The sequence below is a fragment of the Falco peregrinus genome, chromosome 4, assembly GCF_023634155.1.
Source record: "Falco peregrinus isolate bFalPer1 chromosome 4, bFalPer1.pri, whole genome shotgun sequence".
Classification (NCBI taxonomy): Eukaryota; Metazoa; Chordata; class Aves; order Falconiformes; family Falconidae; genus Falco; species Falco peregrinus.
In genome coordinates, this window is record NC_073724.1 from 57,857,457 (window position 1) to 57,875,289 (window position 17,833).

Consider the following 17,833-nt stretch of genomic DNA (forward strand, 5'->3'; position numbering starts at 1 on the left):
CACAGCAGGAATATATTTCTTTACAGCCAGCAGTGCGCCAAGCCCACCTGGCTGCTACAGCGTTTCAAAGCACCTCTTACGGGACAGAGCAGGGGCGGGTTAGACATGGCTCCAGCAGCGCAGGGAGAATAATTATTCCCCAATTATGTATTTTGGGCTGGGCCCCGCACAAATTTAGTGAATAAAAGAAATGGAAGACAGACCCCTTGGGAAGTTGGTGTCAGCGTTGGGGTGCCATGCCTGAGGAGCAGGATGCGGAGCACGCCTAGGCCCGCCACGGGCTGCCCCCACAGCCTGCTCAGCCAGCCAGCTGCAGGCCCAGGCCGCCACAGGGCCAAGCGGCGCAGGGAAGATGTGGGTCCAGGATCTTCACACATTTTTCCAGATCCGCACTGGTTCATAACTTCTTTGTGTGGAAAAGTTGCCCAGGTGCCTCAACTCCCCATGGCAGTGAACTGCAGCCAGTGCAGCCACCCCACGGCTTGTTTTTCTCTCAGGAGAAGTGAGTGAGCCTGATCTCTCTGCGTTTTTGAGGGACGGGTGAGAGGGCATTCCCAAAAATGCAAAGCTGTTGCAGAATGGGAATTTTCTCTTTCCATTTCTTGGAATTTGGGGGACATTCCTGGCCAGGGCTGGCGCGCACCACAGGCCTCGCAGCGGTGGCCTAGGCCGGGCCACCGCCGCATAGCCTCAGGACGCCCGGCCATTGCTGGCTCCCCGGGTGCCCCCTCCCCGGGCTGTGGCAGGCTCGGCTGCAGCTCAGCCCCCTCACGGGGCGGCCGGGGGTGGGCGGCGCCTGTCCCGGAACCTCCAGGCGGGGGCGGCAGCGGCGCGGCGGAGCGTGTTCGCCGAGGCGCGCTCCGATGCCGCCCCGCGCGCAGGGGCATTGTGGGTGCTGGGCTGCCGCCGCTGCGGCTTTCGGCGGTTCTGTTAAAATGGCGCCCTGAGGCGGCGGGCGGCGGCGGCCGGGGCGGGAGGTGTTGCCGGGTCTTTGCGCTGCTGAGCGGGGGCGCTTCCTCTCCTCCCTTCCTCTGTCATCCCGCCGCGCCTTCGGCTCCGCCGCCCCCTCCCCACCCTCGCCCCCTCCACCTCCTGCCTCCCGGGCGGCGATGGCGACTCCGGACCAAAAATCTCCCAACGTTTTGCTGCAGAACCTCTGCTGCCGCATCCTGGGCAAAAGCGAAGGTAACGGCCTTCTCCCGCCATTCTCCCCGCCGACCGGAGCCCGCGAGCGGGGGACGGGGGGCTGGAGGGGGCGAGGAGCGCGTCCGAGCCCGGGCAGGGGGTGCCGGGGGGCGGGGGGGGCTCAGTCGCCGCCCGGTGCAGCGGTGCCGGCCCCGCCAGACCGGCGGCCAAGGGTGGTCCCCGCGCCCGGCAGCGTGCTGGCGCCCGGCGGGGCTGGCGGAGGGGGGGGGCGGTGCTGGCAGCCCGGGCCGCCCGCCCTGGGCCTCGGAGCGGCGGGGCGGCTGGGCGGGCGCCGGGGGAGCCCTGTGGCGCCCTGTGGCGGGAGGTGGGCTGGCGGCGCCTTCGTGTCCTCCCCCTCCTCCTTCTCCCCCGGAGCGCTCCGCTGGCGGGCGGCCTGGGGCCGGGGGTGGCCCGTGTGCACGCGCTCCGAGCCCCCCGCCTCCCGCCGCGGGCATTGGCATCCGCCAGGTCCGCTACAGGTCCTCTGCGTCGTGATGCTGCTGTGGCCCTCCGGCGAGGGAATGAATGAAGCTCTTTGCATAAGTTCCTGTCTGTTGCAGTCAAGGCAAAGACTGTTTTAGTAAGCAGTTGGAGAGCGGGGAAAGGGAGAGGTGCTTCTCTTAAGTCTCTTTTTTTAAGTTGCTCTGTTTATAATCGTTGCTCGCTAGACAAATTCACGCCATAGCTTTTTTTGTATCTATTCTCTTGTATGAGAGATGCTTTCTTCCTTATTAGTGGCTCTAAAGTATCTTATGTGTTTGTTTCTCTCTCCATGCCACTTTCTTCTGACAAGTCACTCCTGGATGCCTTTATATATTTCCATGACAGTAATTTGTAATTTTGAGTATTGATCTGTTGTAAAGAACTGGGTTCAAACTGACTAAAATACGGCGTATATGTGAATTATTGCTATCTTGGAAGTCTAGAAAATGAATGTCAAGGTGCAAATATACTTCTCTCTCTCTAACCTTCTGTTGCTGTCTATTGGAGACAGGACCTCATGGTCTCACACACCATCCTTGTCTCTAAATTGGGAAGATACTGGTTTAATGGATGAACTAGTTGATGAATAAGGAACTGCCAGGATGGCCACATCCAGAGTTGAAGTCAATGTGTCAGTTTTGAAATGGAGATCAGTAACAAGTGGTGTCCATCATGGGTCTGTATTGGGACTGATGCTGGTCAATATTAATGACACACAGTGGGATTGAGTACGTCTTCAGCAGTTCTCCAGATGATGCCAAATTGAGTGGTGTGTCTGATGTGCTTGAGGGAAGAGATGCTATGCAGACAGACCTTGACAGACTGGAGGAATGGGCCCATGTGAACCTCATGAAGTTCAACAAAGCCAAGTACGAGGTCCTGCGTCTGTGGTCAGGGCAATCCCCAGTATCATTACAGACGGGGGGGGGGTGGGGGGTGGGGGGGTGAGTGGATTGAAAGCAGCTTTGCAGAGAAGGACTTGGGGATACTGGTGGATGAGAAATTGGATGTGAGCTGGCAATGTGCTCTTGCAGACCAGAAAGCCAATCATATCCTGAGCTCCATAAAAAGAAGTGTGGCCAGCAGGTTGAGGGAGGCGAGCCTCCCCCTTTACTCTGCTCTCATTGGAACCCATCTGGAGTACCTGTGTTTGGCTCTGGGGTCCTCAGTACAGGAAGGATATGGACCTACTAGGGCATGTCCAGAGGAGGGCCATGAAGGTGATGAGAGGGCTGGAGACGTGTCTCATGAAGACAAGCTGAGAGAGTTGGGGATGTTCAGCCTGGAGAAGAGAAGGCTCCAGGGACATCTTATTATGGCCTTTCAGTACTTAAAGAGGACTTAGAAGAATGGCAGAGTTTTTACCAAGGTCTGAAGTGAAAGGACAAGGGGCAATGAGAGGATGGGTTTGGACATAAAGAAGAATTTTTTTACAATGAGAGTGGTGAGACACTGGCACAGGTTGTCCAGAGAAGCTGTAGATGCCCCATCCCTGGCAGTGCTGAAGGCCAGGCTGGATGGGGCTTTGAGGAACCTGATCTAGTGGAAGGTGTCCCTGCCCATGGCAGGGGGGTTGGAACCCGATGGTCTTTGAAGGTCCTTTTGGACCCAAATCATTTAGTGTTTCTGTGATTCATCTGAGAAGCTTGGAAGAGTTGGTAAGAGGTTGGAAACTTTGTCTTCACTGAAATGTTGAGTAGGGACTCCTTCACAGAAACATTCTGTTGATTGGTGGAATTCGATGATCTTAAGTGTAAGATCTTTTTCAAATCTCTTGTGTGTGTGACTAATGTAAGGGGGAAGTTTTGCCCAAAATTATGGTAAGCTACTGTGTGCAACCTAAGTGGCAAGGAAACCACCAGACAAGTTATTTAGCATCTTAACAGTTTTCCAGGCTTGTAACTCTAATTTCCATTCAGCACAGGATGTTTGAGTATGGTGTTTGTGGGTGGTTAGTAGCCTATATGCCGCTTCTCACCTCCCTGTGTACTGATGAAGTTAGGCTGCTTTGTATATACATCCTCACTTCTTTGAGACAGACTTTAAAAGTATTACCAGTTTAGCCTTCATTAAGTAATTTATGATGTTCAATTAATTCTGCAGAGTTTAGGGAAAAAAAGCTTAGATGCTTAAGGGATCTTTACATTTATTAGAGAAATTTCTAGTAATTGTGTAACAAGAAGCTGAAGCTAGGTACAAACAGCCACCTTTAACCATGTCTGCAGTTAGCCTGCTGTGAATTTCTTGAAATACTAGCTTTTGATATGTTGCTGGAAAAAGTGCTCTGGTAAATTACAAGGTACTGATGTAATGGGTAAATAATAGAAAGGAGTTGAGATTTGAGATTCTTCCTGCCTTTACATTCCCTGAGTTTGTACTTCAGAATGTTTGTTCTACTTGTCTGTGTTTCTTCTCAGCACTTCTGTTTTATTACATTGGTGAGGAAGCTATGGCTTCAGAAGGAGCTGAAGGATTCTGTTTATATAATGTCTGTATTGTAATAGTGCATTTACAGCTAATCTTGGTTGAGTGGTTTTACTCTGCATCCCTGCCTATATCCTGCAATCCCGTGCCTGAAGTCCTCTGTAAATGCAGCAGACAACAGGCTCCATCAAGGTTTTCTTTGCTTCTGCCTGTGATGGCCTTAGAAGGCCTCTACATTCCCCACTTGTTAAAGATTTATGTTGAATTGAATTTGTGTTATAGAATGTGACTGCAGAAGCTCCCAGTGGTGGAGTTATCCTCTCTCTCTTCCCCCTTTTTTTAAACCATCCGGTAAGTAGATGGCTGGCTTTGTTTCCAAAATCAGTCATCTAGGTAGGTCTAGTTACTGTGGTTTTTGCAAACAGCTTTGCCTCTGAGAAATTCATTACAAGGTCTGCTGAGTTACATGGAAGAACTCTATTTAAAATAAAAAAAATAATAAAATCTACATCAAACTTTTTTTTGGCAGTCCTAAGGTTTGAAAGCTGTCTGCTCCTGTGCTTTAGTCAGCTCTCAAGTAAAGGCTTACAGCTAGCTTCCCATGGCATTGTGTCTGCAGTCACCCATTGCAGTTAATCGGGGGTCTCTGTGTGGTGCAGTGGGAGCTGTTGCTGACCTCTTTCTTCCTTGTGTCCTCACAGTGTGTATGACCTAGCGTACTAGGTCTGTGTTATTAGTCTTCCTGTGTTTATCCAGGGTATCTGCCTGACTTTTACACTTAATATCTGATCTTACGGAGAGCTTGTCTGCCTGTGCAGTAATTTCTATGATTCCCCCCTGCCACCCCTTATTTGTGGACTCCAGCAGTTATACAGGGTTGTATGTCTGTCTTTGGACAGTGAATTTAATCCTTCTGACAAAAAGCTTCTTGTTCGTAGCTGCCTTTCACAAACCTCTTGGTATTCTTCGTCAGAGACTTTGTAGACTGCCATACAAGCTCATCAGTTTTAAGAACTCTCAGTGCCTCCAATGGAATAGTGGTATTGCTGTAAATATTCAAGCTACATCTATTTGATTTTGAGTCCTAGAAAGATTTTTGTGTGCCAAAGTACTTCTGGAGGTATGTATTCCCTAGAAGGTAGTATTTCAGTCTTCAGAGCAGAGTTTACTACCTCAAGTCCATGCTATGGCCTTAATTTAATCTCTGTAATGTCAGTGGTGGGTTTGAGGTTGCTGTTTGTTTTGGGCCTTTTACGCCCTGAATTATTGGAGTAGATGTTAAAATTTCATGGTGGGGGCAAAGCATAGAGTTCATTCAAAAGGTGGTTTGGAGGATTTTTTTACCAATGCTAATAACAGAAGCAAATACAAGTTGGCAAGTTAGGCAAAAATTCAGTGAGGGAAAGTTTTGAGAAGATTGTGTGACCAAATTGCTGCTGATTGTCGAGTGGGACATTGCTCAAATTATTCAATGACAATACAATAAAGGCCAGAAAAATTAACAGAATTAAAGAATAAATATGTTTCTTGTGCTGTGCTTCCAAGTTTGTGGACGGTTCCTACCTAAGGAAAGACATGGAAGCGTGTGCGTGGTTTGGGCTTTATTTTGTGGGTTTGTTGTTTTGTTTGGGTTCTTTTCCTTTGTGGGAGAGGAGTGTGGAGACTGGAAGGATGGTTAATTAAGAATAAATTTAAATGCTTCACATAAAAACTTGCCTGAATAGAATATCTTTACATTTTATACTTCTTTGCTGTTACGTTTTCCTTCTAAAAGAAATAAACTTACATCAGAGAAATTTAAGATAGTTGACTAAAGCAGAAGACTGATACAAAATTAAACATTTTCAGGAGTGCTTCAAAACTGGGCTGGTCCTAAAATTGCACTTCTCAATGTTTTCTATAGGAAGAAGCAGTTTTGCTTACAGTGTGCATAGATTCTCTTCAAGAACAAAATAGTAACACTAATGGCATTCCAGACCAATGTTTTAGTTTATCAGTATATGACATCATATTAATGCAATTGCTTTTTTTTCTGGGTAATAATTCATACTGATGTTGAACTTCTGATATAGTTAGAAGAGAGAAGATAGGGCAGCATTACTGTGTTGACAAACACAGTATCTGTTCATTGTATATGTGAGAAGGTTATCAAGTCTTACAGCTAGCTCTCCATCCAGGCTTAGTTTTACAACAGTAATACATTAGCTATTTAGCAAACACTTTGTTACGGGAAAGGAGTTTTGGGGTTTTTTTTCTTAGGCATGTTGTCTAGATGGCAGCAGCTGTATCTGAGTAGTTTGCAGCAATAGCTGTTGTTGGTCAGTGCCACTACTAGACCACTGAACGCAGTTTACAGTGTACTTGTTTTACAATAGTTTTGCATCTTCATTTAAGCAAAACTGTTGTCTAGGGTGACAAACAGCTGACTGGAAGAAGAGACAGTGAAGAGCGTTTGCTAATCTGAAGCCTTTCAAGAAAGTGGTTACTGTTTGGCTTAGCTAAGCTTTCTTTAGGATTATCCTGTAGTTTGGAAATTATGCTTACAAGCGAACTAAAATAACCAAATGTCATCTTTCCAGGAAACAAGGGTTCTCACAATCATGGTACATAAATGTTTGGAAACACTGTTTTAATTGCTGCTTAGGTTTTCAGGACCTCCCCCCCATAGCCAACAGTGTTAAAGAAATGTATGAGACTAGGCAGTGAACTGACATTCACTTTACAAAATTATAGGTAATATTAGAAGCTTTTTTTTTTTTTTTTAGCAAAAGACTTGCTGAATTTCAGCATTTGCTTTGAAATACTGGCTTCTTGAAAGTGTATTGGCTAGCTGTGTCTTTGTCTCTTGAACTTTTCCTTTAAACTTTCTTTTGTCCTTCTTGTCCTTTCTTTACAACCATATTCTTCCTGTGCACTGCTTTTATATTTTTTTCCATGTGCTACGCTTGTATTTGCTGCAGCTTTAAAATGCTGTTATCTTCCTTTTGAGTAGTTCAGTTTTAATACTGCATTGTTTGTAGGACACTTTGAATGGCTAGGTAAAGTATTGCTCTGCTCAAAGGAAAGGGTTTAAAAAACTTTTTTTTGTTTTTTGTTTTGGTAGTCACAAGTCCTGTTTCTTTGTTCAGCTGTATGGCCGCTTAGTATCATTAATTGTATGTGTCTGTGTGTATTACTTAAGAGAGATAGTCTGTGGGGGAGTGGCCATCTCTTACCTGCATTCACTGCTCTGATCAGACCTCTGGAAAATGAGTTGTGATCAGTGTTTGGTTTTCCTCCTTTACCCCACAAACAGCTGCATCAATTGACTATGTTGAACTTGCTGTTATGTAACAGTTATGCCATAATCATTTTTTGATGAAGAAGGATGTGCACATACATAGAAGTGTTTTTTAAGCCTGTCTGCTGTCAGAATGATTGAGGAGGGAAGCAATTAAATGTGTCTATTAGTTATAAACTATGTGAATCTTTATTTTATTGACAGATACCCGTATTAAGTTATGTTTAATCACTTTAGGTACTTAAGTTATTTTACAGGCTCATAAGAAATAATTTGCTGAAGAAACTCCCACAGCAGGGAGTTTTCTTTGTAAAAGAGAAGCTGGAGTTGACATGAATAAAACATGAAAATCTGAATAAAACATATTATAAAAGCAGTCTTGGTACGATGTTATTGAATCACCAGTGCAAATCTGTATGTATAAAGACCAGATAACTTTGTTGCATGCTGTTAGTAATGTAACAAGTTTAATCAGAATTTTTTGGATGGAATTGTAGTCTTTCAGCTAGAGATCTTTCTCAGATGCCTTGTTAGGGCTACAAGTTTCTATACTTTCACTAGTCTTGCTATGGTTGGTGTTGAAATAAAAGGTTATTATAGAAGGGTATATATCTTTCTTAAAACTTCCCTGTTACAGGAAAAAAACCCTGCTGCTTACTATTAATAATATGTCTTGTGGGTTTTTTGTTAGATCAAGACTTAAATGTAAGTCTTGAAGGTTTTTGTCCAGAAATTTTCACATGTATTTCTTTGTCTCTTGGTCTTGCCACCAATATTCCCTTCTACCAAAGAACGAGAAGCATAGGTATCCTTCAGTATCAGAGGCAGATTGGAAAACGCACTATTGTGCTGATTGACTGTATACCAAGCAAAAATAATTCCAAATCAAATATAAGAATAAATGCAGTTTATTATATTACACTATAAAGGAAAAATGGCATGCAATATGATAAAAGGAAACAGTACTAGTTATTACAATAGGATAAAAGAGCAGCAATAGGAGTGAAGCATCAGATCATTTCTGCAATGCATTAACAGAGAGTAAGGAAAGGATACATCACCAGTTACCACCTTAACACTGTCCAGGCCCACATTTCGGCTGGGAAGCCCTGTTGCAGCCAGCACTAGGAGTCTCTAGGTAACTGGGAAAATTTCTATGCAGTGCATCCACCCTCAGGTGAGGCTTCTGGCCCGGTCCTGGAGCTTGCCTACCTTTATAGTCAGTATAAAGTGAGTGTATGGAAACTTTTAAGTTTAGGCTAAGTACAGGCATGTGCTATCTCATGATGCATAAGTTCACACATGCCAGGGATTTGCCAGATGCCTGGGCGTGGTGGAGTTACTGCCATGCCATAGTTGCACGCAGTATTTATTGTCTGGATGCTCCTGCTCATATCTTGCTTGTTCAGGGGGCTCAAGAAAACCCACCTGCTCGTTAAAGTTGTCCTTGAGCTCCCTGAGCTCACTGTCAGAGTTAAGCAATCCCTAATTAAAGACAAAGGCTTTTTCATAAACAATAGTCAATTTAATAAATTTTCACCACACACACAAATGGCAAAGTCCATGATTTTCTTCTGTTATTTTGAGGTAAATCCCTACTAAACTTGTGGCAATGTATAGCCATCTTTCTGGGTGAATTCTTTGGGACAAGGAAATTCCAGAGAGACCCTAGAGACTTTGTACACATCTTTGCTGGATTTTGTAGTTGCTTCACCAGGTAACTAAAGACAGTAAACCCACTTGAGTTCTCATCATTTGTATCTTGGTTTACTTGAATGTAATGTAAACCCTGTTGTAGTGTAACCTGGCAGGCAGCTAAGCACCACACAGCCACTTGTTCGTGCTTTACCCCCACCCCACCCTGTGAGATGGGGGAGGGAATTGGGGAAAACAAAAGCAAAATTTGCAGGTTGAGATGGAGACAGTTTAATATGACAGAAAAGGAAGGGAAAATGGTAATAATAATGATGATGATGATAAAAGAATTAGAATATACAAAACAAGTGGTGCACAGTGCAATTGGTCACCACCCACTGACCAATGCCGAGCTTGTTCCTGAGCAGTAGCCCCTGCTCAGCTTTCCCCCTAGTTTATATACTGAGCTTGATGCCATATGGTATGGAATAGTCCTTTGGCCCGTTTGGGTCAGCTGTCCTGGCTGTGTGTCTTCCCAGCTTTTTGTGCCGTCAGCCTACTCACTGGTGGGGTGGTGTGAGAAGCTACAAAGTCCTTGACTTAGTGTAAACGCTGCTCAGCAACAACTGAAATATCAGTGTGTTATCAACATTATTTTTTCTCATCCTAGATCTAAAACACAGCACTGTACCAGCTACTAGGAAGAAAATTAACTCTACCCCAGCCGAAACCAGGACAACTCCCAAAACCACAGGGAAGAACAGAGAGGAAACAAGCACTTAAATCTTTTTGAAACGCTGTTATGAAACATTTTGTTCAGAAACCAAAGAGTTTTCAAAAAAATGAATAAACATAGTAAATACAGCATTGCTTACATGGGAAAACTGTGCATTGTCGTTCAATGTAAATAAATAAAATGTAATGCTCTGATTTTAAAATTTTTCTGCAAACATTAAGCTTGCTGATAATCACAGTATAAATCATAGCATATACTGAAAAATTAGCAGAAGCAGCTGAATGAATAATGCTCAATTGTCCAGACATAGCAACATAGCAGAGTTTTTTTTTAGATCAGCTACAGATTTTCTTATTCAACATTCTTATTAAGATAAACATACTGTGATACGCTGCAAGATCATAAATGTATAGGAAACAAGTTCATTCAGTAAAGTTAAATATCCCTTTATTTCCTGTGAATTTTTTTGCAAGTCTTCTCTTCAGTAAACCCCTTGCATTCCTCAGCTGCAATACTGCCGGCTTGTACTTTCATTCCCTGTCACGCTTCAGAAATGCCTCTTCCTTTATCCTGTGGGTCTCTGTTGTTTGGTGGTCTCTGACTACAGTCCAGACAGGAGGCAGTATCCTGATACTGCTAATTCTGTGCAGGCAGGTGAGAGGGAATAACTAACCACAGATTTTTTTCTGAAATCTTTCCCCCAGGAAGAGTTATTCGGATATTTGTTCTGTCCATCCCCAATTTCTGTGAAATCTGTTTAACTTGATATCCCTGAGACCTCTTATCAGTTCAGTTTAAAAAAAAAAAAAAAAAAAAAAGTCGAAAGGCAATCCCTAAGGGACAGAGTGATGCAGGTGGACATAGAACTTAATATCAGAATATTATTTTCCTTAGAAAGGGAGACTAATGCATCTAATGAGTGAGGAGGAACCGTAGGGGGAAGTTCTTGTGGCTTTGTCATGGTTGGGGTGTGTGTCTGTCTGCATGTTTGTTATTTTGGCCTTTTGTTTTAAGGCGACATCTACTTAGGTTTTTTTGGTTGCTTTTTATTTTTTTTTATAACTTGTATTAAACTAGTTTACTGGAGATCCATTCTCTCCTGCTTTTTAGCGGATAATCAGTGAGAGAGTCCATTATTTAATCCTGATACATTTTATAACTGATGAAGTATTTTGGTATCTAACCTTGATCCTTCTCCTGACTTTAGTTCATCCTAAGTGCTTAACCTGGAACTCTTGGCGATTTTATTTTTAATTAGTAGCCCACATTAAGTCACTATAACAACATGCCAAAAATAAGTAAGAATTACTAGAAAAGCCTAGCTCTTGCCTAATTGCTGCTAGGTACACAGTTGAGGAATTAACACAGGACAAAACTCCTGCTATTGTCTGGGATAACTTAGTGCTAGTATTTGACTTTAATGCACCTTGCAGAATACTTTTGGATATCTTTAGTTGTTATGTAATGACAGACATTATGCTGAGAAACACTTCCTCATACTTAACTCTTCCCACCTAGTTCATCAGTTCAGTTTAAGCTATCAATAGCCAAACTATTAAATTATTTCATATTTGTATTTTCAAGTCCTTATTGCAAATAGAAGGTTGCTTAGTCTAACAGTAGAACTGTTATTTCTGGGAGTCATGCAGGTTTGTGACGTTACAGTAGTCTGGATATTGGCGTTATCTTCTCTGAAACCAGAATGATAGCCTTGCTCTTTTTGTAGACCAATGTTGTAAAATACTGTTAAATAATAATGATTATGTCTGAGCAGATTTTTTTTCTTGATTGTGTGCGCAGTACTGCTTTGTGTGAACTGGTTAGTGTTCGCTGGTCTACAGTTGTATTATAGTAGATTAGGTCCAGTGGGTGGCGTTTATATCACGGTAAAAAATGGGCATTCAGAAAGAATGTAGCACATTCTGATTTCAAATTTCTCCTTTCCATACATTTCTGAAGACTTTCCTGCATTTACTCTTAGTATCTCCCAGGTAATTTTTTTCAATTGTAAATATCAGTTAATTTAAGAGATGATTCAATGCTTAAAGTATTTCTGCTTCTAGTGGACTTTTACCCTGTTCCATTCTTCTGTTCCTTTTCTGCTTATTTGTGCAGGCCAGCATCCTTTTTTTTTTTCCCCTCAGCTGAACCATTGCTGCATTACTTAAGCAGTCAACTTTCAGCGAAAATTATTAACTGACTAAATAAAACACGTGAGGAGTCTGATGGATTTGCACGCTTAACTGTTACATGCAAAATAGACTTAATATGCAGAATTGCTTAGATTGTTTTTCCCTGAAGTCAGGATGTGTAAGGATTCAAGTAGCTGACGCAATACATTTACACTTACTTTTTCTTAAGTATCTTTCCCCTCATGTTATTACAATTATTCCTGTATGAGGAGTAGAAATTTATCTGACATTTTGTAAGGACGCTTGACACGTCTGTAGGGTTATCATTTGATTGATTTTTCAGGCTGATAAATGGGAACGTGACTAGGCTCTAGAGACATTAATACTCTGGCCCTATCTCAGCGTTACCAGACTTAATCTTACCAGGAAGCAGAGATACTTGCACTAAAACAGTACTGTTCAGCAACAATATTAAAAATGGAATTACTGCATGAGGAATGAGCAGTGGAGGGAGGTCACTGGCTCACAACCTCTACATTAGTATCTACATTATGTGCTGGGATAAGATGCTTCTATCTCTGAGCTAGCTTTGAACCTAAGTGGTGAAACCATACAAACTGTTTGAAAAACAAAACCTAAAAACTACATGCAAACTGGTAAAACCACTGTTGTGGATATCTGAGTAAAGATCCATAGGTAGGATAATCCAGTTTGGGTGCCTGTTAAGAAAGTGTGCCTGGTGTGTATTTTTCCTATGTGAGAGCTGAATTCTGTGACTGTGCCAGGTCCCCAGCTTTTTGGTCTGTGGGGAAGGGCAGAGCCCATTGAAGTGTGCTAGTGCTCTCTGCTAACTGGGTAGGCCTAACTGTCTTCTGTCAGCACAGAACAGGAAAGACTTATTTGCAAATTTAGGTGCGGTTATTTTGCAGAGTGTATACAGGTAAGTGTGTTTGAAGTATAGCTTTGGGGTAAATTGGACTTTACAGCCCTCTGGTTAGAAGTATGTCTAAGCATTATAGTAGAACATTATCTGACCTAAGCCAGGTACGTTTACACCAGATTCAGCCATAGCAATGTAATCTCATGTCTTAACTTTTTAACAAAACTTATTTGAATAGAACTGTAACACTCTGCTTAACTGAGAGGGTTTTCCTTTTGCCTTTCAGCTGATGCAGCCCAACAGTTTCAGTATGCGGTAAGAGTTATCGGAAGCAACTTTGCTCCTACTGTTGAACGGGATGAATTTCTTGTAGTGGAGAAAATAAAGAAAGAACGTAAGTGCATCTTTGCTTCTTCCTTAGAAATAGGAATGGAAGTTCTTTAGGAAGTTATTTGATTAGTTTATTCCTCTGAAAATGGGACAATTCTGCCTCACAGATAGTTATCTAATCTGTTATTAATGCTCACTCCCTGAAAATCTCACAGTGGACATTCCTTTAATTCCCTAGTGAGTATTCCTGAGTGGCTATTTGTATTCACAGCTCAGATTTTTCTGAATGCTCATCTTAGACTTCCCTTGCTACAATTCACTTTGTATCTTAGCCACCATGACCATAAAGAACAATTAATACTGCCTTCCTTTCACTTTAATAGTACTCAGACTTTATGAATTCTTTTCAGAAGCCTGATGTATTTGTGATAAGCACTTCAGAAATATTTCAGTTTGGCACAATTAACTTCAGGAACACCTGTGTGACTTGCTGAATGAATATCCTGGGAATTGATGGAGTTGTTTATGTGACTTACCTGGTATTTCTTGCCTTCAGTTTCTCTACAAATTTTCTGCAACCACCTTGTCAAAATCAATACGTTAGTCTGTGACAGTGTAAGTTTCGTTCCAGTTAGATTCCATTGTGCTCTATGCTGCTCTGAGTCAAGTGTTGCACCATATGAATCCAATGGAGATGTGATGCATTCTTCCTGAAAAGCCAGATACTGCTTTCAGCAACTATCTGCTCTACAGTAGACTGTCCAGAAGCAATTACTTGAAATATGCTAATTATATCAAAGCTTTGTATTTGAGCTTTGACTATTTGGTCAGGGAGATTGAATTAGGGTAACTGAAGTCAGGGGTTGTAACTGTTTTAAAATACAGGTGTATTCTTTGCTAGCACAGGGCTTCCATGGATTGCTGACAGGCAAATCAGCCCATCAGAATTTCTCTAGATGCAACTCCAAAGCACTGGAATCTACAGTATACTCTTTCTGCATGATGACTTTCTACATGCTTTGGCTAGTACTAGACAGCACAGTATATATTCTTTGGGCTTATTGCCAGGAGTTCTGAAGAGGGCTAACTCCCTCATCTTCCTTCTCCCCAACTTCAGCCCCTAGGCTGATGTTAGTGGTCATGTAACAACTGACTGGCTATATCCTTCTAACTTTACATTTATTTTGGAGTTACCGTGCAGGAAGTGACTTATTTGGCAAAGTGTACTTAGCAGTGGCTTTTTATGCTAATTAATATTTCTAACGTTTAACAGCATTTTTTTATTATTGCAAAGGTTTCTTCAGATGTTTCTGTTTTATCTTTTTTTAACGTGGCTTTTCTGAAGACATCTTAAAGCTTGAAGATGTTTTTCCTCTGAGTAAAGACTTCTGTTATATAACTTGCAGTGATTGAAACTTCGTTTTCTTAATATATAAAAGTTGTGACCTTGGAATTCTGCTTGACTTCGAGCAAGTGGCATTACTACTTTTGTTTCTTGCTTTTGTTGCCTAAAATAGGAACAATTACACTTAGTTTTTTGAAGGGCTCTTTAGCATTCTTTAACCCTGATTTGAGTTATGTTTTAATTCCTTAAACCTACAGAATGACAGACTAGACTTTAATAGGGCACTTATTTAGAATGTATATTTTGATTGCTTTAATAAAAACAGGTCCTTACGTTGCATTAATTCTGATGCAAGAATTTGCTGGAAGCAGATAACATGAAAACAGGCAAAACTGTATGGGTAAATAGAGTTAGGCATCAGAAACAGTTAAGCATCATTAAGCTTTCTTGGGTACATTTTCCAGTTTACTAAAAATACATAATTTCTGACATGAGTACTACTTTCAAATTTTTATTTTTTTTTTTTCAGTTGTGCGACAAAGAAGGGAAGCAGATGCTGCTCTGTTTTCAGAACTCTACAGAAAACTCAGTTCGCAGGTAGTGTAATAAATTTGTAAGAGTAAAGAAACTGAAAGCACACATATGCATCCTTCTGACATTATAGAGTTGTTTTGGAGAGTGCTCGCATCATTAAGAATATTTTTACTGAGGGGATGGTTAAATACTGGAACAGGTTGCCCAGGAAAGTTGAGTCTCCATCCTTGGAGACAGTCAAAACCTGACTGGACAAAGTCATGGGCAAGCTGCTGCATATGACCCTCCTGTGAGCAGAGGGGTTGGATTAGACTGTCTTCAGTGGCTTCAGAGGTGCCTTCCAACCTCAACAGTTTTGTAATTTTTGTGAATACATTTACAAGTTACGTTTGGTTTTTTTTACTATGAGCTGTTTGCTATTAACTAAAAATTATTTTGAATTTAATTGTAAATCAGAAGAGAATAAAAAGTGCATATTTAATTTGAGTCCAGTTACATGTGAAGGGGTGTCATATGAAGGAAGGAACTGTCTAAAAATAGAAGTAGTAATTTTATATGTAAACCTGATGAATTTTCTCATTGTCATTTATTTTACAGCAATGCCTTGCAAGTATACAGATTTTATTAATCTAGGGTTCAAACAGTCCTCATACTTCTGAATTTTTAAGTGCTCCTAGTCTTTAATGTTGAAGGTTAAGGGTTTGCTGACTTTGGTTCTACTAACACCAAAGAATACTACATGTTGATATTCTGACAAAAGATGTTGGTGTATAGCAAGCCCACACTGCAGGAAGATGGATCAGGTGAAAGGGAGGAAGGTTGCAAGTTTAGAAATTCAGCTGAGGTAGGTGAAAACCAACTGCTGCTAATCTGTCCTGAATTCTCCATAAAATTGAGTATTTAGCAAAGCAGAATATGGTGGGCAGTAATAAAGTAAGATCTCCAGTTGTCACTTGCACATACCTAAATTTTGACAACAAAAATCAGTTAATGTAAAAGACGATGTTTTCTGTATAACAGAAAAAATTGTCCTTATTTTGCTCTTTGTATTTAGGAGAAGTATTTTTCTCTGTTCTTCTGCTCTTTATTCAGTAATTTACGTATAGATTATAGCTGAGTTTTACAGGATAATACTAAGATTTTAATGTTAAAGAAAATTGATTCTGTGGAGAGTATGATTAGTCAGAACTCAGTTCTGCTCATCCATACTTAACTTTATGCATTAGTTGTTAGTGCATGGCTAAAGTGACTGTTTAACCCTTCCTGTTTTCCTTATCCTGTGGGTTTGTGTATTATTTACATTGGTTTGTATAGTGAAGCAAGTATAATTCGTTTGCAGACACCTGTTCAGATGACATCAGCCTTTGGTTTTCGCCTCTTCTTATGTGTATTGCACTATGTGATCTTGCTTTTTTAATACAGATTTTCTTTGTTTTTGTAGCTTATGTGCTATGTTGCCATACTGTTGCATTTGGCCAGCAACATAGCTGCAGAGCATAATGGCTGTAAACTTTGAAACAAAATGCCTTGTCTGTGTTCATCAGTTTGGTTGTTCTTCCGAATGTAATACAAGTGTACATGTATCTCATATTTTGCTGCCTCCTCAAATGTTTGAGGTTCTCTTAACCTTCTTTTTTTTTTTTTATTGTGCTAGCATCTTGCGTACATGAAATGGTATCGTCTGAATACTGCCTTCCTTAAAAATCACTGTGCAATTATTGTGCAGTCTGCTGTTTTATTACTAATGGTGGACAGTAATTTCTTTTTCCCATGAGCTTAGGAAAGGGCACAGAAGGAACATGCATTTTCTGAATCAATAAGGCTTTTTCTTCCTCCAGCAATTCTTTTGAAAGCAGCTCGGAGAAAGAAAAAAGCTTGTGTGAATCTGTTGTAACTTTGTTTCATCCATTACTCTAAAAAGAAAAGGAGGTCAGTGCCTGTTTCAGTGGCAGCTTGCCAGTTGAGCAAACTGTGCTTCTTGAGGCGCTTAAGCTTAGTCTATCCTGGCTAGTAGAAGAAGCAGTAACATTGCTGCTGCTTCTTCACCAGTCGTTAATGTGTTGCTGGACTAGTTATTTGCGACAGATGCAATACCTCTACTTTTTGCTTGTTATTGAAATCAAAGCAGGAGTTAATATGCTTCTGCTCTACATAATCATATAGAATGTCTCTTCTTAATCTTACGTAACCATACAGAGCTTTGGTAAGTTTGGTTAGTGGGCTCTGGTTCTGAAAAATGAAATGTTCTGTGGCCAAAGTTCTTGGGCTGTGTAATATATACACACAAATTGCATAATTTGCAAAGAAACAGGAAAAATAGGAAAAGATGAGAATGGAAGTGTGTTTAAAAAACAATTTCAAAATTACCTTGAAAGTCCTTCTTGCAAGACTGATAGCACTGAGTTACATTGCTTCGTAAGGGATGGAATCTTTGTTGAATCTTGGTATGACTAAAGTTTCCTTTCTATTCAACATTGCTTAGTATTCCAGACCGTAGCCTGATCAGTATTGAGAAGGGAACATGTTTGAGTTTCTTTGACTTAGTCCACTCCTTAATGTCCATTACGAGGTTCTACGTTCCTGGTCAATACAAGTGCAAGTGTTAGTATCACAGAACTACAGAGTAACAGATCTACAAGCGTATGTGTATTTAAGACATTTTAATATTTGCTGTAACTCGTCAAAGTGTTCTTTTTGTAGCTTGGGCTTTAGCCTTGTTCTGTCTTCTGCTGGTAAGCTTTCTGCTGAAACCTAAAGCTGTTGAGAGTGTTATTCCAACAGTCTGTATGTATCTGTCTGTTTGTTTGCTAAAGACTATCTTGAATATTCCTCAAGTTTTGTGTTAACTGTATCTATCTTAAGCTGTGAA

At 41.3% G+C, this 17,833-nt stretch overlaps 1 protein-coding gene across 1 annotated transcript in view; it reads left to right on the top strand.

Annotated features, from left to right (window-relative positions):
* The first annotated feature begins 842 nt into the window (after positions 1 to 842).
* Positions 843 to 17,833, top strand: part of TUBGCP3 (tubulin gamma complex associated protein 3) — a 53,873-nt gene continuing 36,882 nt past the window's right edge. The window contains exons 1-3 of the mRNA XM_055802333.1: positions 843 to 1,185; positions 13,042 to 13,149; positions 14,960 to 15,027. Of these exons, the coding sequence (XP_055658308.1) occupies positions 1,110 to 1,185; positions 13,042 to 13,149; positions 14,960 to 15,027 (252 nt within the window). The 5' untranslated portion in view covers positions 843 to 1,109. The remainder of the gene's footprint in view (positions 1,186 to 13,041; positions 13,150 to 14,959; positions 15,028 to 17,833) is intronic.